This window comes from Merops nubicus, unplaced genomic scaffold (assembly GCF_000691845.1).
Source record: "Merops nubicus isolate BGI_N331 unplaced genomic scaffold, ASM69184v1 scaffold2320, whole genome shotgun sequence".
Classification (NCBI taxonomy): domain Eukaryota; kingdom Metazoa; phylum Chordata; class Aves; order Coraciiformes; family Meropidae; genus Merops; species Merops nubicus.
Window position 1 is genome coordinate 92,259 of NW_008580686.1, and position 25,542 is coordinate 117,800.

Genomic DNA, 25,542 nt, shown 5'->3' on the forward strand with positions numbered 1-25,542 from the left:
TACAGATACATGAATAGCAAAAGACATGATTAATGTTGTTACACTGAATCCCAAAGGCATTAGTAATAATGTAGTGACTCCCTGTTAAATGAAGTGATTTTCTTTTTACACTCTGGTCCTCACACCGGTCTGGGAACCCATCACACTAGTCTATCTAGAATGTCATGACTGTGATGGTGTGGGCAAACAAGCAATTTGCCACAGCCTATGGAGCTGCAAATGCTCTTCTCCATGCAGCCAGCTGGGTATAGTGGCTGTGACACAGTAAGGGGCAGACAGACCCCTGCCCCTGTGCCATGTTCCTTCCTCTCAGAAAAATGCTATTCTGATTGGTCTCCCTGCAGGGCATTCAGAAAGGGGAGCAGGGGAGGAGTCTGAGCTACACTATAGCCTCTCAGGAGTCATGATCCAACCTAATGTACACTCAGGATATAGAGCTCTTATTTTTACATATATTTGCTACAGAGTAGTCCTATTGCTTTCTATGAAAGTATTCACAGGGTCATCCTTAGAAGAGAATACTGCTGTGTTGACTTCCTGTCAATTAATGAGAGAGTACCAAGAGAACATGAACTTCACAACATGTTCAATTTAAATATGTTCATTGTTTTCATAAGAGAATAAATCCAAGTAACCCATTCACTTAGTCATATGAATCTCCTGTACAAAATAAAACGTCCATTTTCTGTTCGTAGAATAAAATGCTGTGCAGAAAGAAAAATATATCATATGCATTTAGTATACTATTAGTAGAAGGGAACTAATACCTGCAAAGCTCATGCAAGGAATTGGTCTAATAGTTGTTGTTGGTTTGTATGCTGCTACCCTAAGAGTAAACAATTTATTGAAAATTAACATTTAATATACTTTTAAATTTGAAGGAAAATATTTATGTAATTTTTTTTTAATTGTAAAATTATTTTCATAGAATCAGAGAATGGCAGGGGTTGGAAAGGACCTCTGGAGATCACCTAGTCCTACCCCCCTGCCAAAGCAGGCTCACCCACAGCAGGCTGCAGAAGAACACATACAGGTAGATTTTGACAGTCTCCAGAGGAGACTCCACAACCTCTTTGGGCAGTCTGTTCCAGTGCTCTGTCACCCTCACAGTAAAGAAGTTTTTCTTGACATTGAGGTGGAACTTCCTGTGTTCCAGTTTGTTTCTGTGTTCAGGGGGCTCACTGTCCCTCATCCCATCACCGGGCGCTACTGAAAAGAGACCTGCCCTATCTTGTTGACACCCACCCTTCAGATATTTATAAATATTGATAAGATCCTCTCTCAGTCTTCTCCAGGCTAAACAGAATCGGGTCTCTCAGCCTTTCCTCATAAGACAGATGCTCCAGTCCACCAATTAACTCTTTAGCCTTCCACTGGACTCTCTCCAGTAGTTTCTTGTTTCCCTAGAACTTGGGAGCCCAGAACTGAACACTGTACTCCAGATGTGGCCTGATTAGGGCAGAGCAGAGGGGGAGGAGAACCTCCCTCCAGCTGCTGGTCACACTCTCCTTAACGCACCCCAGGATACCATGGGCCCTCCTGGCTACAAGAGCCTACTGCTGGCTCATGGACAACTTGTTGTCCACCAAGACTCCCGGGTACTTCTTCATGGAGCTGCTTTCCAGCAGGTCAACCCCTAACCTGTACTGGTGCATGGGGTTATTCCTCCTGAGGTGCAGGACCCAACACTTGCCCCTGTTGAACTTATGTTCCCCTTCACCTAACTCTCCAGCCTTTCCAGGTCTTGCTGAATGGCAGCACAGCCTTCTGGTTTCAGCACAGCCACTCATCTCAGTTTTGTGTCATCAGCAAACTTGCTGAGGGTACACTCTATCCCTTCAGCCAGGTCACTGATGAATATGTTGGACAAGACTGGACCCAGTAGTGAGCCCTGGAGAACACTGATAGCTACAGGCCTCCAGCTAGACTCTGCACCACTCATCACAATCCTCTGAGTTCTGTCACTGAGGCAGTTCTCAATCCACCTCACTGTCCTCTCATCTAACTCACACTTCCTAAGCTTATCTAGGAGGATGTTATAGGAGACAGTGTCCAAAGCCTTGCTGAAGTCAAGGTAGACAACATCCATTTCTTTCCCCTCATCTACCCAGCTAGTCACACCATAGCAGGCTATCAGATTAGTTAAACATGATTCCCCCTTGGTGGAACCATGCTAACTACTCCTGATAACTTTCTTTTCCTCCATCCACATACTTAGAGATAACATCCAGAATGAGCTGTTCCATCACCTGTGCATGGATGGAGGTGAGGCTGACTGGCCTGTAATGTCCTGCATCCTCCTTCTTGCCCCTTTTTAAAGACTGCAGTGACATTGGCTTTCCTCCAGTCTTCAGGCACCACTGCTGTTCTCCATGATCTTTAAAAGATGATGGAGAATAGCTTAGCAACATTGGTCACCTCCCTCATCACTTGTGCGTGTATACCATTGAGGCTCAAGGATTTGTGGGTGTCCAGCTCGCCCAAATGATCTCTAGCCCAGTCCTCTTGAACCAAGGGAGAGTCTTCCTTCCTCCAGAATCTCCCTCTTACTTCAAGGGACTGGGATTCCTGAGACCCAGCCTGAGCAGTAAAGACTGAATCAACTCCACCTTCCCTGTGTCCTCCATCACCAGGGCACCGACCTCATTTGGCAGCAGGCCCACATTTTCCCTAGTCTTCTTTTCCCACTGACATACTTGAAGAAGCCCTTCTTGTTGTCTTTTACATTATTTGCCAGATATAATTCCAAGAGGTCCTTAGCCTTCCTCATTCCATCCCTACATACTCTGGCAATGTTCCTATAGTCCTCTGAAGGGGCCAGTCCCTCTTCCACATACCATAAACTTCCTTCTTCCATTTGAATTTTTTCATAAGCTTGTTCATCCATGAAGGTTCCCTGTCTCCTCTACTTGCTTTTTTACTCATAGGAGTGCACAGACCTTGAGCTTGGAGGAATATTAAAGATGCAGTAATACACTCAGAGTAGATTAATGGCTATTTTAAAATATATTATGATAAACAGTTTCTTATCTATTTTACACTACTTTTATAAGAAAGCACATCTCAGACAAGTGATTATGAATTATCCAACTGTTATGATGAACTTTATTGACATGCACACTCACAAAACCATACGTGCATTTTAGTGTTTTGAATAATCCCATTGAAGGCAATGTTTTCCATACTAGTCCCCTGCAAAAGTATAAACACTGAAATTAATATAGGTAGGTTGTTTTGGTGTTTTTTTCCTTGTGTGTGTTTTTGTTTGGTTTTTAGTGGCTAGAACAATTTAAGATACAATGCCCAAAGGACCGGAGTCTCTAAAACATCATTTTGAAGACTATTTTGGTGGCTATAAGAAGTAGTAAGGTAAACAAGATTTGAAAGTCCTAAATAAATTACTGTGGAATACAACAATCAGTCAATCAGTTAATTTTTAAATCAGATTGACTAATCTAGTAAAACCTGCAAAAGTCAGTATCATACATGGACCTGTCTGTATATCATAAACATTATAAGTCAGTCTCAAGTAGAAGTACCACAACTGTGCACAAGACTCAGGAAAAATGCAAAATTTTAGCTGAATTATACAGGTGTATGGTAGTCTTTGAAAGTGTTTTGAGGTTTCACAATGCTATTGCTCTGCCAGAAGTTTATGACTGAATTTTATGTATGTATATAATAGCTTTCAATATACCCTGGCACTATCTTCCTTTTGTCACGCTCCTGCTTGTAGATGGAGTTCAATACATAGCTCCTACCGCAGGTTTAGCGTGTCATGTTCTAGTCCCTTTGCTTCAACTTATCAACTGCCCCTTCTAAGTTAGAAGGGAACCACTGAATTTGTACTGCTGCAGGAGATCCTGACCAAGCGTATTTTGCAGTGCTCCAAACACTCAGACATCAGTGCTCACCAGCAGTAAATGTGACATAACTAAGACTAGATTAAGACAAATAGATACACCTGACTGTGTGCAAGGAACTGTTCTGAATAACCTTCTGTCTGCCCTCCCTAAAATAGAGACCTGGATAAATATTTTAGAGATCTTTAAAGTTTCAATCTTAGTACATGTCTGCCTTACCAGTATATTAATACTGCCAGATTTTCATACTGAACTCAATAGTTGTGAGACCAAGACCAAGTTCAGTAGATTAAATATGTGCTTAACATCTGTATGATACACATGTACATATATATGTATGAGCACGCATGTGGATGCATTTAATTTTGGGCAGATCAACATTAATTTGTCTATAAGTTTTTCCATATCATTTTCTCGTTTTAAAGTTGAACACCTGTCCAGTCAGTTTGCAATATAGATCCTTCAAGTTTTATTTTATCAGCTGCTATTTTTCATATTTGATATATTTGCATGACTAAAAGGAAACCTATCTATTATTTTCAATGACTCTGTACCAAAAATTCGTATCAAATTACGAGCCATGTAAATGAAACACAAAACATTTTCAATCTGGCTACTGGTATTTTAAAGAGAAAATATATGCAAATCAAATGAGAACAAGGGGAATTTTGTCTTAACAATTTGACAGAAATTGGCAAATGTGGCACCATTACCAAGGCCTGTCCTGGCTGTGAAATTTTTACAATAAGTAAATATAACTTTATGATTAACAACCTTTTTCAACACTCAAACCTTTCCACTCTCTATGCCTTAGTAGAAAAACTATTAGAAGGCACAGCTCTTAAGAGAATTTATAGATCTGAGCCTAGATAGGGAAACAAACATTTTTTTCCTGTATCTCTGATGATATCATCACAGTTGTATACATGCCCAAATACCTTCTGGGGAACTTTCTTTTATTGCAAGCTTTTCATAAAAACTCTTATTGGAGACAGTAGTCTATCGCAGTGCATCCTGGTTTGACAGTTGTTACTCACTCTATTCTTTTATTCCTCATACTATCTGAAAAAGAGATGAGGACTAAAATGAATCAGGGAACCCCTCAAGCCCTTTACTGGCTCACCCAGTTGGTAAGCTTCATACAAATGACTTGAAATATCACCTGTGATTTGTATGCATTGAAGACCCTTCTGGCACATATCTGGGGACTGACATCAGTTAAAATTTGGTACTTAAGCATCACATCAGGCCAAGCTGGATAGCTGTGGCAGAGTTGCCATTTGAATTCTGAATTATTATTCTGAATTATTGAATTCTACACATTTCATATAATTCCAGCTTCCTTAATGGTCATGTTTCTCAAGAAGGCAAGTCATCTTTTCTTTGTTCAATGCTGTAATTGTTCAATGCTGTAATCCTCTTCCTTCTGGGGAAAAACCCAGACTTTCACTTGACTGTCACTCTCTTCTCAAGTACTGTGTATACCACCCTATCTCTGTCACCTTTCAGAAGAGCTTAGCAATTTCAATTTTTAAAAAAGATTCTCAATTGCTTCTAGTATTATACATTTCCTTCTCTCATCGTGAGACATCATTGTCATTTCCTCTTCATAAATTTTGCCTCTGCATTCTGAAGTTGTATTTTGGGACATGTAAGCATATCATCACTCACTGCAATCCGTGTGGAAGCTCTCCTGATATAATCAGAGAAAACAGTCCACTCAGAAAATCCACAAAACTGGATATGACTCCCTTTAACTGCTTCAGTATGCTTCTGAGAAGATTTCATAGAAATCAGTGTCTCACTCCCTGCCAGAATCTACAGACTACAGTAAATTATCAACCACCACCCAGTTGATTCTCCTCGAGCACCACTCACACCAGTCATTCTGAGGAATAGTATCAACAAACCAAACCCCTTGCCTGGAGAAGAACGCTGCTCAATCAACCCTACAGCTATTTATCAGCACCTTTGTGATACTGTTGGTCGTAACAGCCCTTTTCCATTTACTCAGACTCCATGAAGGGTTAAAAATATAGCACATGTTGACAGCGAGCACTCCTTGCTAAAAGGAAAGACATGTTGTTGTGGGGCCTAGATCTCAGCTTCTCCTTCCCTGCAGCTGTCTGTGGATAGCAGCTAATTGTATCCACTTGTTTAACCTCAGGGATAACGTCTGGAGGGGACCAAGTGCCACAAGTGTACTTTTTTTTTAACGGTCATTTCCTCTCTGGTGTAACTTGCATGACAGCATGTGACAAGCAGAAATTAATGGGGACACTGCTGTGCCAATGCCTCTTGAATTGCCTTGACACTGGCTGCAGGCTGCCTGCTTGGACCCAGCCAAGACCTCACATGAAACGTGGCAAGGGGCCCACAGCTCTATTCACTAACAAGCCAGCTGGTCAGTGATTAGAAAGCTGAAACAATGCTGTGCACATACATTAAGAAAAACGCTTTACAAACAGCTTTGGACTTAGGAGGTAAAGACTCCAAGAAGAGTAAATCTGTAAATTTATCTTCTCCCAGGGGAGTGCTAACTTAAGATAATGCAAGAGATAATGTGGAAGGCCCTGGAAGGTGATTGCCCAACATTGTCACCTGAACACAAGAAGGACTAACCTCAGAACAAAGATTAACATCTGAAATGCACAAAATCATGTGCATACAGCTTAGACCACACGGATTCTGGTCCAGAGGAGCACTCAAATTATGTAAATATGTAGAGATTTATGACAGACTACTCTTCCCAATGATCTATCAACACCTTGGCAACATTACTGATATTTCTGCAGAAATTCACATTGGATTTGTCTCCAATGTGCCACCAAGAAGGCTGAGATTTGTTTATATCCTGATACATAACAACAAAGGATTAGGCTTTAGAAGCATCCTATGGGATTTGGATGACCAGATCTCCTACACCCAAGGCAGCTCTGAACATATCAGCCAAGACTTTTTTGAAAACTGTCAAATCCTTGGCCAGACTCAAAAGGCTCAAGAAGACTGGTCCTTTAATTTCTCTCTCAGTTGTTTTTTTTTAAACAATATCTACTAAAAAAGCATGGATTCTTTATGCAACACCTGCATGGCAAGAAGAAAATGTTATGCTTTTATAAAATGGAGAAAGAAGCAGTCAATAGGATCTTACAGATCAGAAACCCAAACATAATTTAAAATCAATAGGACTTGGGCATCTAATTTCAACAGCTCCTTCAAAGTTATAAACTCAGTCCAGCAATTTTTCTTTAATAGAAAACTTGTTTAAACTTCTTATAACATAGGCCTGCTCCATTTCCTGATAGATAAGGAAATGTATTTTGTGACAGATACAGATACATAAGAGCTCAAAGCAATGTAAAAGAGGCAGGAAGGACATCAGAGTAACTTTTGTGAATTAGAAATTGGGGTTATTGTAGTGTTTGGACTTTAGGCCTAATTAATTTTGATTGCTTCCATTATAAAAAAGTCTAGGGATTCAGCACTTGCATGCTGAAGAAGAACATGGCCTTATATTGGGCAAAAGCAAAGTCCAGTGAAGTCACTCGGACTCTGTCCATCAACTTTCAAAGACCTGAGCTGGTTCCACTGCTTTTTAATATTTCCACCATTCTCCCACTCTCATTGGAACCAGCAGGACCTTCAGAGAGATGTAGCCAACCTTCTCTGAGAAAAAAGTGTCAGCATGACACCAGACACTGAAATACAGCTATTCTCTAAAGTTAGACACTCTTAAAAAATAGTTAACAGTTTCTGTTAAAGATGGGAACACAGAGGAAAGTAAGAAGACATTCCCATCCCAACCTCTCTAGGGAAAACATAATAAATGAAGCTGTTGTGGGCTTTCTAAAGGCCACTCTTCAATAACAGTTTTTGCTTGTAATGTACTTGCATGACAGAAGCATTGTGATGCTCACCAGTGCTGTACAATGGCTACACATTGGGGTCAGTTACTACCTGAGCTCTAGTCACAGGAGTTCATTTAACTTTGCTGCCTTGCTTGCTCCACATTATAAACTCAGGGATAATAGTTAACTACTTCATGGGTGTTAAAAAGCTTAACTGGTTAATATTTGTTAAGTACTCCAAAGATCCAGAATTTGCTTTCAGTTATAAAGGCATAACAACACTCAAGAAAACCAAGGATATATACAAAGGGAAGGATTTCTTGGATATTAAACCATGAGTAAAAATGGGCTTTGAGGGAGAGCTGAGGGGATAGTGGCCGAAAAGCCCTGATCCAAGAATTGTACATATAGCTTTGCAACGTTGTTATAGTACTATACGAACTGTCAAAATAGTCTTCAAGATGAGAATCTTACTGATGCCTTAATACACCTAAATCAAAAGTATGGAAAAAGCAAACTGTTTCTTGGAAGCACTCCACAGATTGAGTTCTTCTCCATATTTACAGTAATAATTAATTTACAATGTTAAAAAATCAGTAGCTCTTGAGCCAACAGCTTTACAAGGGGAGCAGGCAAGCAGTTTATCCTATAGGCAAGGCACAGAAAAGAGATTTTGCAAGAGGAGTCAAGCAAGTGCACAAATTCTTTTGTTTCCACAGAAAGCGCGATTAGTTTGCCAACAGCACTAGAGTAGGGGAATGGTTATCCATTCCCTTCCACTTACATGTTCCATCATTTTCTCCTTTCTTTTCTGATCTCCTAACTTTTCCTTTACTTATTTCTTTCTTCCATGCACCCTGTTGCCCTTTCCTGCCCCATCCCCAGTTCTGATCCTTCTCTTCACACCTTCACTGCACTCCATCCCACTCAGCTATTTCTCTCCCACCAAACCCAATCTCACTCCCTGTGGTTCTACTCAATCTCTTTGAGTTGGTGCCTCTCATAGGCCAGGTGATTACCAAGCAAGGTAGATCAGCAGAGGATGCCAGGTATTAGCATGCCTCAGCAGCTCACCTCTGGATTTCAGATGCACACTGTAACAGGTAGCAATGTGTCAGAGATGTTTGCTGTAGCTGCAGTAGTGGGATATGGTCTCACATATCTGCTGAGTCCCTCCGAAGTGCCATGGGCCATAGCCCCTCCAGTTCTGATCAAAATGACACTGATACTATCATTATGCATTAGCATAAATTGGTGTAAATCTCACCTTGTTTTCTTTTGAATGTTTGACTGGTTCTTAAAAAAGAAGGCATCTTCAACTGGTAGTGACACAATGAGTGATGAGCCTACTTACTTCTTAATGGTAGCACAATAGACAAGAATCAGGTCTGCTTTGGGAGTGAGGGTGAGCCTTGGGACTGGGTGAAAGGTGCAACATGAAAGTCAGTAGCCTTCCTGGGAGGGGAGAAGACTGCCTCCAATGTTTCACAGGCGTGACATTCTCTCCCTTCCCCCTCCTCTCTGAATGCTAAACAAAACAACCTCTTAAGAGATTTTTAATAAAAAGCCAAGGGCTTCTTAGGAGTTGTAAAAAAATCCAATCAATGGAACAAACTGCTTCCATGAGGAAGTATCTTTTGAAAGTGCTACAAATGGTGCACATGACAAAGGTAGGTCATGACAAATGCATCACTGCTTCTCAAAAAGGTAACTTGTGTCAAGCTGAAAAGTGTTTTATTGATTATGTAAGGCAACTTGGAAAAGAAAACTACATGTCTTCTTTGTATCTGCACCATAAGCATTCATGGAAAACCTATGAGAATGAAAACAGCTACAATCCAGACAACCTGGAGCACATACTGTGCTTTGCTGAATCAGGCCCTAGAAAGACAAGTCTTTGCTTTCCCTATTAACAAAAAAAAACATTACAAATCATACAACACAATATCAAACTCTCTGTTACTCCCAAATGACAGTCAATTAAGTAGAAACAAACTGTGTCTTCAGAAAGGCAAATGAGTCTAGGGATCACTATCAAAGGACTTCTGTTTTCTTTTGTTTATTAAATAGCAACTGTATTATTTACTGCAGCTTTGCAAGCTAGTGAGCAGCTGGGTGTAACACATTTCCATGCTGTGTAACCTCTCCTTATGCTTCGTTAGGTTCCTTATCAGGACCAGAAGAAAAGAAATCTCTCTGTTATGCTTTTCCTGTGGCAAAGGAAAAGACAAGATGATGACTTTCCAGCTCATTTCACTTGTACAATGTTCTCATCAATCACCATGGGGTAGGTCTTTGTTATTTTCGCTGAAGGATTGTTCTTAGTTTTCTGTCACAATAAAGCGTGACTCCACTAACTAGAAAATCAAGGTTACCTCCACCGCTTTTGCAAAAGAACATAATGCAAACATAAGGCTAAAGCTACTTCTGAAATATTTTCCAAGGCCCCAGTTTCATAGACATAAACCTAAGTCAAATTAGGTCTAAATTCTTTTCATTGAAATGAAGGTTAAAATATAAAACAGTCAGAACAGCTGAGGTAAGGAAGCTAAACATTTCATCAATAACCAAAAGTTTTCTGCTTGTTTTGCGACTTTCTGCTCCAGAAACCAAGCAAAGACACTGTGGCTTGTTTTTATTTTAAACTCTCTGTCAACTATGCATCTCTTTGCAGTTTTGGTTCACTATAGCCCACGTAGTTTGGCCTCTATTCTCCTTCTCCTGTGTCTTCAAGAAGCCCTATAGACAACGGCAGGAATTATGTGAGCAAAAAAAAACAAGAAAGAGATATATTCTGATCAAGGTAAAAACGTAATAAAAATATGTTGTAAATGGTCTCTCCTCCCTTAGCTTCATGCTTTTATATGTCTTTTCATTTTTGGTCTGTGTTGATTCTCACTGAATGACATTATACACAACATACTATTGTAATAACAAGCATATGGCTCAGAGTTCACTGTTGACTTTCTCAGGTCACAAATTAGACATTTTTATTTAAAATACATGAAAGACATCTGTATACTCTTTCATTAAATGCATTTTACATTTGTAACATCCCTACGTATTTTAGAACCATTTCCATTAAAATGCCGACCCTGGGCTTGGATTGCAAGTATTTCCTTTGTAACACTAAGGGAGGAGTATGTTACTGTCAAAATTTCTCTTTAAAAAGTCCTTGCTAAAATATTTACTCTGCTTGTCAGAACAGGAATATCTGAAGTTAATCCCAAGTGAAAGAATATTTTAGAATGAATCATAAACTAGATGTTAAAAAAAGGCAACACACTGCCATTCCAATGCCCCTTCCCTGCTGTAAAACCAAACAAAAAAATGACTGCGTTTGCATCCCCAGAATATTGTAACGTTTCAGAGCCTTCTGAGATTCCTTAATTGTAGTTATGCAACAGAACTGTCATATCCTAAAACAAAGGACAAAAATTGAACAGCTGAATTTATTAGCATGGAAATTAAATGCTCTTAAGAGATGGCTAACATGTCTTCTTGATTATTTTTGGCCTTTTAAGTTACAGTGCAAAGGTTCCTACAGCATAGACCAAATAAGTGGTCCTAGAAAAACTGGTTTTAGAAATACTTAGAATTTTTATGGAGCTTTTTTGCAAAGTCGCATACTTAGCAGTAGTGAAAACTGATGCGCATTAACCTGCTTTGCAATTAAGACACTAATTTCAGTGGGCCCTTTATGGTGTAAGTCACTGTTCAACACTAATAAAGATATAATGCACTGGCTTCTAAGGAGTTGGTCACAATGGTAAAAAACAGCTTCTTCTTTTAAATGGGTATTCTCAAGGGTCACAGTATTCAAAAGCAAACAGGGTAAATTCAGTGGCCAGAACAGTTACAATATTAATGAAAAAAAGTAACAAACAAAAAGTCCATCAAACCTGTGATCCTCCAGGGCCATTTTCCAATACTGAGTCAGTTTACTATGATGACCAACTATGACACACTTTTGTGAATAGTGAGGAGTTTGGTTCCAAAGGCACAGACAACGCTTGCACACATGTTTTGAGGGAAGACTACTTCCTCACTCTGACAAAGCATTTAAACACAAGCAAAATGCATGTTTATGACTAATCTGAGGCTAGGAAAACAATTGTTTAAATTCATCTTCGCTACAATATTGGAATTCATCAGATCAGTAGCACAGGATAACAGCTGATTCTCCTTTACTAGCTCCTCTAATTCACAGTCTTTCAATCTCACTTCTAAAGCTGGAGCAATCTGTTTACATACAATTAAGCAGAATCTTAAGTGCCTTGCTGGAGCAAAGCCTCTGCTCCCTTTGGGTCTTCTCCTTTAAGGTCTGAAGTTGAACCAGAAGGTTCAGGTATACGTTCCACCAGGACTTGAAATGTTTTAGGTATAATGACTGTTAGCACAGTATAGCTGTAGCAATAACAAAGAAGTAAGAAGAAACTAAAATACTGATGTTTATGTGTCTTTGGATAAGGCAAAAATGAGGGACAGATTTGATCTAGGAGCTTAAGACTCTGTAATTTGTTCTTTCTTAATTGCATACTGTTCAGGCTTTGCATGAAAACAGATGAAAGGCTGCTTGCCAACTGATGCTAATAGCATTGCACCACACTCACCCCTCTAGGAACCCCAAGAAGCCAACAGTTACACCACAGAAGGATTTGACCCATATTTGTGCTCTGGAGTACTGACATTGGCAAATATTACAAAACCATGTCTGCGTTATTATACCTACAAATAAACTAATCATTTTAATTTCTAAATATTTTCCCTTGCTGTTGCACCAAGAGCAAACAACAAACAGTATTTCTGTTATTCCACTCCTCTTTCCATTCTAAATTTTCAGTCTTCTGGCAGCTGCTTATGAACTTACTAATAATGTGTGTCTTTGTCTGGACTTCTTGAAAAGAAGGATATTCTCAAAGTGGAAGAAAGCTCATTTTATTTCACTTTGAAACCTGAGAAACCTGTAACATGAACCATACACTGACTACAAAGCACTGATATATAAAGGAAGCAGTTGTGTAAATGTGTGAAGTGGCTGTGGTGGGGAAACATCAGAGCAGAGGAGAAGCACTCTTTTAGACAATAATGCTGTTGTAGGATCTGATTATTGTGACTCATGTTTAACAAGGTATTGTGTAAAGGCCAGCCAAAAAGGAGTACCTATTATGGTGGGCTCTATACAGTCAAGGGTTTTCACACAGCCTCTTCCATGAAAAGCTCTCAAATATAATGGACAAGATAGACCCCAGGTGGAGAAAGTGTGAGGGTTGCATGGTATTACTTCTTTTTTTATGGGAGTAGAATGAGTTAGGAGGGGATAAGGAAAATGGGAAGAAAAAGTGACAGAATGAAAAGTTCTGGAGGGAGGTAGAGAGGAAGAAAGGGAAAGAACAGAAGAGTGCTATACACTGTAAATACGGAGTGAAGGTGAGGTGAAATACTGAAGGTGGAAGGGAAGGATGGAAGGAAGAAAGGTCTGGGAAAACTGAGATTAGCACAGGGAGAGAATATGGAGTTGACACCACTGGAAGATCTCTGAGTGTCAGAGGTTTTGGCTTTGGTTGCTTCATCAGCTGAGTGTAGCTGGCTGATGCCACTTGCTGGTGCTTTTCTACAGTTTTGACCCTTATGGCCAAAGAATGGGAAGCAGTGAGGAACTGTGTCTGTTCTGGTACCTGCAGGGGTAGATGGGACAGGGGGTCCCTCCACATGTCTCTGATCCAGCACTGAGTAGGAGGGGGATGCACAGCCTCAGCTGTGCCCCATTTTATTCCTTCTCTATGACTGTAACAACCCTCAGTCCAGCTCAGCTCCATCTGAGGATGAGCTGAGACATGTGCCTAGCGGATGGACTCGGGAAATCCATCCAAAGCAGCATGTGTACATGTACATGCACTATGCCTTCATACATATACATAATAAAGACAATATACAGCAAACCACTCCTTAGGCACAGGAGAACTGGTGCCTCCCCTACTGCATCCTTGTACTTTTGCCTCTTCTCTAACCATCTGAGTTGCCAGTTCTGGCCTCTTCTGCACCACAGTTATTTTGAGATCATGAACTTAATAGACAGAGTGATGATCATCAAGTTTCCCTTTCACTTTCTCCCACTTGTGCAAATAGCATTTTTTTTTTTCCTGTAAATATGTTAAAGGACTTCTACAATAATTATATGTAGATATGTACATGTGCTTATGTGCCTATATAATTAATGTAAAAAATTCTTAGAGCTAATTAAGTTCTACATATGAAAACAAGCAGTATAAAAAAAATTCTGTCCCTATGCATTTCTATGGGACTTGGGCATAAGCTAAATGCATCTGTTACAGACGAGAAACAAACACAACATATCTTGATTAAACTGGTGTGCCACTGAAGTAACACGCTTCACTAATTTTTACTGTGGGATATAATAGCCTGCCTATTCATTGGTACAGAAGCAGTGCATACAGCTAGTGCAACAGTAATAAATTTCTCTTGGGGTGGAATACAGAAAAGAGTTTTGTAAAAAAAAAAAAAAAAGTTGCTTGATTACTGTAAGATCTTCAATCCTGCTGCAAAGCTTCATGTCCCAGATCAGCTGAGTTCAACCAGTGGAATCTAGAGTTCAAGAAGAAATTGCTGCCCAGGTTTCCAAAATATCTACCTTATCACAATTTGTGTCATTCTGTTTCCTCTTCTTCATCTCTAGATAATTGTTTTGGGATGAAGTATAGCTTTGTGGGTATGCGGAAGCACAGGGGCCTGATTTCCTTCGAGTGCAGAAACTACTATAAAGAAAGTGATTACTATCTGCTCCTGTAAAGATCAAGAATGGCTCTTTGAACACCTTCTCTTTATCTCACATCGCTGCAGTTCAACCTTCAATTACTTGTCAAAAGTAACATATGGCTGGCTTGCCAGTAAAATGTAGAACATGGATAAAGCTAAATGTTTCAGTTGATTCTTCTGCCACTGCTTTATGTGCACCGTAAGCTGCAACAGCTTTCTCCTAATTGCTATAACTGTGACATCTCATCTTTGATGAAAAGAAAGACTGAAAACATGAGTCACACTTCTGCTGATCACTGAGGCAGGATTTACTTGGAGAGCAAGTTGTGGCCATACACCACCACCATGAGACAAAGGAAAGCACCCCCAGAATACTTCCCACTCTGAGGAGCTGCCATTGGCTCGCTGTATGGAACAGTATGGGACTATATCTGAATGCTGCCTGGCATTTTAAACCTTTTACACCTGCCTGAGCATTATTCCTACCATGTGCTCCCTTTCTTTCAGTGCCATCAAAGCATTTCACATGGCAACTGCTACCACATTGATGTTCCAATAGCAAAACCCCAGTAATTAATAATCCAATAGAAAAAAAACAGTAAGTTCTTGAGGAGTAGGATGCATAGATTTTTTGCATTACATCAACATCCAGCTCTGCAGAGTTAACAGAAGTTAAATGAGCTGATAGTAACATTTCACTTCCAGTGTTTGTAATACTGCAATTTTACAATTACTTGATTTTAAATTCTGTTCTACCAAAGGCTCAATCTCCAGCCCTGCCCACAAGTCCGAATCTCTTCAGTTTCTTAATTCCCTTTGACTTTCTGAATAAAGATGATTTCTGGTCCTCCATCTATTGAAAACAATGGCTTCCTTCTGACTTTAAGAAAGATGTGTCCCTTAGGACCCTACTGGATTGTACTGCTGCCTTGAGAGTTTGGGCCATAAAAGAAAAGTAGGTTGAGATGTCTATTTAGAGATATACATCATTTTTGTCTATCCACCTGGACAGACATCTTTTCACAGTGACATTTCTATTTATTTCAGTGTCATTGTTTTGAAGGACTAAAATCATTATTTCAGGCAGGTTGCTTCTATGCATTATGGTACAATGTTGCTTGACTGCTTTCCAAACTGTAACAACTGAAAAAATGTGAAGCGCTCCAGTGATTTTAAATCACTCGAGTCAGGACAGAGTGATTTAAAATTGTTGAGGTGCCTCACATTTTTATGAGCTCTCAGTTTTCAGGCAGTGGAGGTCTGGACAGTCCTGGGCTACAGTGCTACAAAAACCTATACATTATCATTTGTTTGAAAATGTTTGTATTTGCAATGGTATGGATTTGGAGATATGTAATGCTACCATAATTGAAATCAGTGGCTGTACACTGACTGTAAGAAAGTCCTAGCTGAAGAAGTAACTGTATGGATATATCATTACATTTTGTAGCATCCTGTGCTCAGCAGTCCCTTCATTCAAATCCCAACTCCTCCTAGCCCCTCGGTCAGACCATATGCTACTGCCTGCACCACCACACCAAAGGACACATGGATGATTCTCTGTCTGCAGCACAGTATGGGAAGGAAACAGCAACACCTGCAACAGAGGAACTACCACCCTTTGGAGAATATCCTCTTTTTAAGGTTTAGTGCCTTCAGAGCTGCCACTTGTGCAGGGCACCTGCTTTTAATCCTGTTACCCTTCCATGCTGCAGATCAACCCCTGGTAGTAGAAAAACGGAGAAAAAAAATTACCACACAATATTATATATCAATATAATATATTGTTCAGCCCTATTGTCTTTAATCTATTTATAATGGCAACTCTTCATTGATTCATAATACAGATGCAGAACAAAATTTATTACAAAATACTCCACAAAGAATGGGATCCCTAGCAGCTGTAAATGGGCATCATTTCACTGAAGTTAATGGATATACAGCAGTTAGTATGAGTTTGGGATTTGATCCATTATTTGTGGACTCTAAATTCCTCACTAAGTTTTGCTTCTTTCTTTACCACAGAAGTACTGATGGGAAAATGTTAGTAACAGGTCTTCTCTTAGTATCTTTCTCATTAATTTGAGTAGGCTCTTTTTTTAGTGACTTCTAGCTTTGATGTTGTTAAATATGGCCAACCTCTGAAGACTCTCAGTACTGGTGAATCTGTTTTCCTGGAATACCTTGTACTGTTTTCAGAATTGCATGATTGTGTGACATCTGGTCCACATCTCATACGTGATCAAGTGAGTAGGTACAACCGTGGCAGATGGCTGATGACTCACCTCACAACACTGAACACTGGTTTGCTTTCTGAGAAGCAACATCTTCATATTAATTTTCCAAGAGTCTTGCAGAGATGTGACCAGTCTGCCTAGTTTCATAGCAGGTAATATAAGTTACAGGAAATGGACAGGGTTGCAACAGCAGTGTTTATTCTGGGACTGGGGGTAATATTTTAAAATTCAATTTATGGGCTACTATCCGACAAACCCACAAAAGGAAATTAGGTTCACTGCTGTACTTACTAAATTTTAGGCATCTAAATAGCAAAACCTGGATCACTGAATCAGATGGTGATCTAGGTGCCTATGCAAAGGAGAAACAGTAATATCCACAGAAGCCATTCACTTGGGTGAGGAATCGGGGAATGCCAGAGAAAAGGATACACTTTAAACTCCGTTTTCTCTGTAATTTGGCTGCCCTGTTCCAGGCTGAGGGGAGTATCATAAAGATTCACAGACCTGGGTAGAAGGACCTTCCCAGCTCTTCAAACATCTCATGATAAATAATATATGCAACGGCTATACTGGAGACCTTTTTTCTATTCCCTCCTCTGTTCACTGTCAGATTGAAATAAGCACAGCCCAGTTAGCACACATAGCTTGAGTAAGCTAAGTTCTGATCAGTTTTAAGAAGCCACAAGTTTACTTATAATGACATCACCCTGCAAAGTTTAAGTTTGTTCATTACAGAAATTAAAGAACTTTGGTTTGCTATCCCCTCTCATTCTTATAGATTCCTTGGTGTGGCAGCACAAAATGACTGAAGGGATCTCCGCAGTGCCATTCTTAAACATTTTATTTTTGCCACTATGTATGAAGCCATTACATGTACATACTAAAACTAAATATTGTTGTATGCACTGCAATAATTTAAATCAATAAACATCAACGTCTGCACACACATAATTTCTATATTAAAAATGTAACTACTGCTAGAACAACATATTCATATCCAAGTACTTTAGGATCAAAAAAATCATGCCAGCCTCACAAACATGACATCAACATATGTCCACTCAGCTTAAACATGCTTTGTCAAAATGCTTTAGTGTCCTGGTAACTATTAAAAGAAAAAAGTTCCATGGCAGACCTGTGTCATTCTTATTTCCACTACCCTGATGTCAGCCAACAAAAGTTCCTTATGAATGAAGTCTCTCAGAGGCTCAACTGCTAACACCATTAATATTACCAAAGACCTATGCATGACTAACAGCTAGGTACTAAGGAAACTGAATTCATACCTTCCATTTCCACATAAACTGCCCCGAAGCTAAAAAGTATCCCAGGAAGGAAAGAAGGGAGGAGACAAAGGGTAGAGAGGAAAGAAGGAAGATGATGTCATTGCTGATTCTGATTTGTCCCATATGGACCATATATTAATTAGTTCTGACAGAGGAAGCCAGCCAGGGTGAGCAGGACTATAATCCAGTAGTTAAAGATATATTAATTAGATTAAGGACTTGAACATCTTCTCTTGAACATCACTCTTTCAAAGGTGAATGTCATGTCCATGAGTATTTGGAGTCCTGTTTTCCATCCCTCTAGCCCAAAATATACTCAACTAAAAAACAATGGAAGTGCTTCAGCAGAAAGATTTAAAATACCTCTGTCCAGAATAACCTAGAACTCAGTAGTCAGGGCTATAGCCACAGAAATGGACTACAGCATTCATGCTCCTGGTAACATGGAGGGGAAGTGAGCATATCTGCCCTACAACCTGGGCAAGTTTTCCCACTACCAGGCAATGCCTTGAAGGGAAACTGCCCCATTTCTATCATTTTATGGGTACCTGGGCACACCTCTGGAATGACTCTTGCTGCAGGGCTTTAGACATTAGAAAGGCATTGCTGAGCAGTTTTAAGACAGAAGCTTTAGCTGTGTTTAAATTATTAATACAGTTAGTTTCTCTGAACTGCCACTGTCCAACTATTATCTGCTGAAGACAAAGGAAATTTTCAAAATAGTGGTGGTATCACTTATATTCCTTGGCAGTTGGTAACTAAAAGCCCTAGCATGCCCCAAAGCAGCAAAAACTGAGTCTCCCTCCCCCAAATGATGGTAATTCACAAAGAAAAGATCTTTCAGGACTGATACTTCTCTTATAGTATTTTTATGTCATTCAAGTTCCATTAACAACCGATGAGTTTGCACCATGATGCCACGGAGGTATATTAGATCCTTCAACTTCAAGCTATCCATAGTTTACTTGGCTCATTTGGCACCTCTGTGTTGCTCATGTGCAAAATTTTACTAGATGGTCTTACAATACTGGAAGATGTATTGTACTGTGCTACTGGTGAGGGGAAATGCTCTACACAAATTGTCTGCAATTCTGGAAAATAAATGAAGTACAAAACCATATTAACCTGAAAAGTCAAACCATAAAAAGTCAGATTAGTCATTTAACAATGTATGTACACTGGGTTAAATGCTTGGTTGCTGCAAAATGACAATATTTCCTTGCAACCAGGAAAACTATGCTTTGCTTAATTTTCTTCCATAAAGACCATATCCTTAGGAAGTTAACAAAATGCATTAGGAATAAGCCTTGAGACCCTTCCTCACAGGATCAGCCCTGACTATCAGCAAAAGTACCTCCATAAACTGGATGATTTCATACAAATAGTGAAGCAACAGGGTGCAACTGAAGTTAACCAAATCTCTCTTTTCCTACTCCAAACAGAATTAAAAAAAAACACATCACCTACTGTGCAAACGTTGAAATCAGCAGCAACAACCCAGTAAACTCAATTTTACAATTTTCCTCACCCATTTAAAAACAGCTGTATGTACCACAAGCTGAATTTTACACTCACTGATTTCACCAGCTGCAGTGGAATTTGCACGATACATAGAAGACCAGAATTACTTCTCCTTGTTTCTGTGGCTAAATTTTTCTCTTTTATTGTGCCAAATTATCATATATACCAATGAGGTTGAACTAGTAAACCATGTATGCAGAATAGTGCTTTTAAAAGATAAACACAACAATCTCCTTCATCAGTCTACAACTGATATTATATACAGTCTATATAATGCTTACATTTTGTAATATGTAATACGTATGTATTCCAGTCTACTGGTGCAAGTTTAGAACAGGCTCTTATAAAATCACAAGTGTTTTAGTCCAATGCTCACCTCTTCTATTTGCTTTAAATGGCACACAGCTTGAAAGACATAGCAAACAAATATCAGAGGCTTGGTCATTCAGTTCCCATCTGTTTCAATATATTTAGTTAGATAATATGTCAATCACCTTGTATGGTATTTTCACATTAGTAACATTGAAATAATTCATTACCTAAGCCCAAGAATAAAGAAGAATCCTAAAAGCATTATCACAAAGAGTCTTTCATATGCAAGAGGTACATTCCAGCCTTCTGTTGGGAATTGAAGCTTTATCCATTTAAAAAAAAAAAAAAAAATCAACTAAGGCTGCTTAGAAAACATGGTTGCTGGTACTGACTGATGTTCTACATTTGTGACTTTGATACAAGTAAAAAGGTCTTTATCAGATCTATGATCATTTTTATGTCTAATTTTATAGTGACAAACCAAACTAAATGGAAGTTTGAAGTTGTTAACAAAAAAACCCAACCAACCAACCAACCAAAAAACAACCCACCACCCTAAATTTCAAATAGGTTTCATGTTTTCTTTTCTTCCCTCAGGACTTTTTCCTGACTAAGATGATGCAACATATTTCCAGAATGTACTTATACAAATGCAAGATAATTTGTCTCTGAAAGCATAAATTATTTCTCCTCATAGAAAAAGGAAAATAAAAAGGAAAATAAAAAGGAATGTTAACCAGACAGTCAAAACGTAGGAACATCAATCCCTCTGCTTCTCTTGCCAGGTGTAAACACTCTGTCAAACATTTCAAGCTATGATCCTCAATGTAGCACTTTGCTGTGAAATTCACAGTAGAGGAGCTGGTATACGTATTTTAGTACCAATGATGTAAGCCTGTGCTACCCTGGGAAGAGGTCCTCCCTTATAGATACAGAATATGAGATAACATGAAGGGAAAACTTTATAATCTTCCTTCCAGTTACTGAGAGTCTTTCCAGCCTCTACAACAACTGGTCGTGGCTACTCCCTTCCTTAAGCCCACCCTCTGCAGAGCTCAGCACAGGCCCATGACAAACATTTCCTGCTCTTGGGACGTAGAGAAACCTCTCTGGCAAGAGGTACACGAAATAAAAGGAGGCTCTTGAGGAAACAAAATGCAAAGGGGAAGGGATCGAGCACAAGATGTTTTTTATCCATTCTAACAATATTGAGCACTCTACCAAATATCATCTAGGGAAGGTTCAAGTAGTCCTTGACTAAATAATAATGGAAATATTTGGCTACCACTGCACGCAAACGTAATTCTTAATGATTTGTAACGTTGCATTTGGTAAAACAGTAGAGATTCAGGAGATTTATAAATCCAGAAAAAAAAAAATAAAAAACAAGCCCAAGTGCAACATTTCCACAACGAGATCACATCAGTTAGTGAACACAGATCTTTGTGCTGCAATTCATGTCCCAAGTTGGGCATTAGTCAATCTGGATATAACAAAATTCTATGGAAACAAAATGCAGTTTGTGATTTATCTCCTTGCCCCTCCAAGCTAATATTTTCTGAAATCCTATCAAAAATATTTAGTTTTCAATACCTTTATAGTTTCAGTAGGCACTCCAGGCTCTGGAACTTTATCCAAGTAAGTAGTCAAGTCTTGATCCACATGTTCAAACACCAACGTTAATTTGGTCTCTCTGTCTGTTCGTGACACTGTGCACACATCAAACAATCTGAGAGATAGAAAAGAAGAGAGGAGGTAAGAATACAGGAACCAGTACAGATATACACACCTTGCAGCTCATATTTGTCTATTTAAATTTCTTACAGTACATAGAATGGAAAAAAAAGCTTTGCAAAGAGAGAGCAATCTTTTAGCTCTTGATTCATCAGATAACTAGTGATAAATAAATAGTATAACATTTCTCTTTCATGTATGGTTTCTAAAATAGGATTAAGTATTAAGACTACATCATCTGTTCAAAGTAAAATAATTACATGAAAAAGAATTTTTTTTTATTTAAAGACTAACTAGACTTAATACAGAGAATTTGTCCACAATCTATGCTGCTGCACTTACAGGCATTTAGAAAAAAATTCTGAGAGAAACATTTTTCAGAAAAAATGTACAGGTGTTTGCATGTATTTCCAGTTTCTTCCCAAAACTCCTTTTGCAGAGCCAGATTTGTTTCCTGATTACTCTTACAAGTTCCTGGGCAAAAAGAATACCTTCAGAGTCAGGGTACAAACTGGGAAAAGCTTTGTGCACGTGACGCCACCACTAAGAAAGCTTTCTTCACTCATCACTTTATGTCATTCCTTTACTGAAATTTATCATTTGACCTCATTGCACAACATCAAATTCAAATTAATCTGCAAAGCTTTTCATAAGGTCACATTCCTATCTGATTACTCTCTTTTCTATTGTTCTCTCTTTTTAATTAGGATATCTCTCATCATCTCCACATCATCTGCTGTACCAGCTTTAATCACTCTTTTACCTTTTTCATAAATGTCTGCCCATCCATCTATGCTTCACATCTGTACTCATACAGCAACTTGCACTATTCTTCCTCAAGGCCTACTTCTATAAAAATCACAATAGAAAACCATCTTACAGATGGAAGGACAATTGTTCCCCACTCACATACTTTACTAACGTGTTTATTCACTTAGTTTTAGATTATGCAGATCACATTGCCTTTCCCTCTGAAGCAAGGCCAAAAATCAATCACTTTTTAGGAGCTGACAATAGATTCAGAATATGTATGAGTACATTTATGGAGAAAAAAAGTCTATACAGTTAAATCGAAGAATCTATCATCGATAACAAACCAAAGTACTGTCGATACTACTGCTTATTTTGGTCATCATCATAGCAGTTACATTGTTTTATTTTGTGCAGATTTGGTCCTCTTAGAATAACTGCTTCCTTACTTCATGCAAAGTGTAGGATTTCTGATAACGTTATCAAGCAATATTTTTGTTCTTTGTCCTAGAACTAAAGGCTTTATATGCAGGATCTGTAGACAACAGATCATGCACCAAGCCCTGGGGGTCACTGCTTTTCAAAGAGGCCGTCTGACAGACTAGGAAAACAATTTGTACTGAATTTTTACTTCTTACCTTAAGTCTCAAAATATTTCACAAGAGGAGGACAAATAAGGAGTGTCAAAACTATCTGTGAAGACTGTAATCTAGATTTAAGAAAGCAGTATGTTTCACTAGGAGATGATACAGATTTCACATGTTAAGACTGTGGTCCCACTTTAACAGCATTTCCAAAGTAATCTTTGGTCAGACAATTGTTTATTAGCCACCATCTTTTGAAAATGGGTTCATGCACAGTCCTTTTAGCCTGATAAAGCTTTTCAGTGAGTAATAATTTGAGAATTGGAGTTACAGAATATGAAGATATGATTACCTTACTTCTACTAGAAGACTATTTGGTATTTAACTGTAAACACATGAACAAATATTAATTAAATTATTATGGTAACATAGTGATTGGAACAGCAAATATCTCAGCACATTTCTCATAAAGGCAAATAAATAATTGTCTTAGTGATGCCCTTAATGGAGTGTACACAGAAGACAGCTACCCTATATACAGTAAATCGGTTTTGTGAAAAGTCACAAACCTTCCTGAAAAGTGAAATTCGCTGGTATTTGGCTGGAGGTTAATAATCTGCAATATATTTATATAAATCAATGCGGAATGTAGCCGGACTGCCTATAACCCCAACACATGCAAACAGAGAGGAGCCAGACAGGTCTGAACATCTGAACATAAACACTGGAAAATATTTCCAACTGTATGATTCCTTTGTGCTGACCTACATTTACCTAAAAATGTTCTAAAACACTTTTTTTTGCAAGGTATTTAATAGACTGGCAAAACTATCTTTTCAACTATAGCACAATTAAAATTCACTAAAAAAGGGAAAAATATTTCACTCTATAGAATATAGAAGCAACACAATTTCCAGCTCACTGTTGAGGGAAAAGCTGATTCTCTGTTTAATTCTTCTGGTGTGTCGCTCATTTTGAGTCTGGCATTTTCTGGCATAGCAAAATAAAGAACTCTGAGGAGTGCAGTTCTAGTAATCTATTACTGAGTAATAATATTATTACTCAGTAATAATTTTATTTTTCCTTTTTATACAACATTTATGTGAAACTCGAAATGCTTTAATGTTAACAGTAACAACTCCAGATCCTGCAGTGGGCTGGGTGGAAGCACTTTGTGTTTACTCACAGAAACTACATCTGCTGCCTTAGAAAGATGACAATTTAAAGCACAGCTTATATGAATCCAGAAAATTAGCAAAAGACAACATCTGGCATTACCTCTGCTAATCATTCTGGAAATAGATTGAAAGAGACACAGTCTCTTTAGTAGTTCCCAGAGATACAAAACTGCTTTTTATAAATTATATTCTTTCACATCCATTGTGAGAAAATCACCCCTAAAGTTGTTCTCTTTAGCTTGGAATATCTCTACTGTCTACAGTACACATTTCTCATGCCCTTTCCTCATGACTTTCTGTATGTGATGGGTTAGTTTTGTGAGTGATTGACTCTCTGGAACAGGCAACAGCAATAATCCTTTTATTTAAGGAGTTACTATGTGGACACTGTCCTAAGTGAAGTAAATATACCTCAATTAATACAGGATTTCCATACTGAGTACTTCGTAAACACAAGCCCTGCCCTTCTATTGTATTTACAAAAGAGACCTTTGAATTACTTGATTAAAGTAAGATCCGCTGTGGGAAATCCTGCAAGTATTTAACAAGATGTTTGGCTGGGAGTCATGCACCGCCTGATGTGTCGGTCTGAACTGGAACACTGTTGAACAGCCATAGAGTACCTGTGTTTTAATGCAGATATTTTTTCAAGTTCATTGTACTAATGTAAAAAAAGCTTATCAGCTACAAATCTGTCTGTTTAATTTCATGTGTCTAGTGCCTAGCGGATCTTACTGTAACCTAGCAGAATACCTGTATTCCTACAAAAATACTTCAGATTTTTTGAACACAGAAAACTAGAAGATGCATTTTGAAGTCTCCATAGCTTCTTACAACACACAATTTGACAAATGCCACCTCAGTTCATCCGTGTTTCACAATATACAGTCTGAATGCATAATGCTTTTATAAGAAAATACGAGTTATGCCAATTTCTTTGAAAACTGTTGCATCTACTGGCTGGTGCTAATTTGGTAACTACTTCTAGAAAGTCCTTAAATGTTGCTAGAATTGCTTTTGAGATGCTCTGAGAAATAAAGTTACCCACTTTAAATGGGAATAAACTTTTTTTTTTCCTGAGCAAACTGAGATAACAGTGATAGAGATCAAACACATCAGCCCAACTCACCTGCAAGAAACAGAAAAAAAAAAAAAAAACTGAAAAATTGTAGGACATCAGTTCTCTTGGCTGTTGTCAAACAGATGTACATTTGTGAGTGAGTACACATGGAAAATTAGCCAGATCATAGTCAAAGAGAAGGTCAAAGAATTAGATACTTGCTGACAATGTGTCAAAAGGCTTATATTGTTGCTGTCATAGGACTCATCCAACATGAACACATATCCCTTCACTTTGCAGGTCTTTTGCTGACTACACAGCCCAACACAAAAGAGAACATTAGCAGTAAACATATACGACAGACTTCTTTATCATACCATTCCAAAGAA

General features: G+C 38.6%; 1 protein-coding gene across 1 annotated transcript in view; it reads right to left on the reverse strand.

Annotated features, from left to right (window-relative positions):
- LOC103781837 (cyclin-dependent kinase 6) overlaps positions 1 to 25,542 on the reverse strand; it is a 125,506-nt gene that overhangs the window by 75,031 nt on the left and 24,933 nt on the right. Inside the window, exon 2 of the mRNA XM_008949596.1 lies at positions 21,441 to 21,576. Coding sequence (XP_008947844.1) covers positions 21,441 to 21,576 — 136 coding nt within the window. The remainder of the gene's footprint in view (positions 1 to 21,440; positions 21,577 to 25,542) is intronic.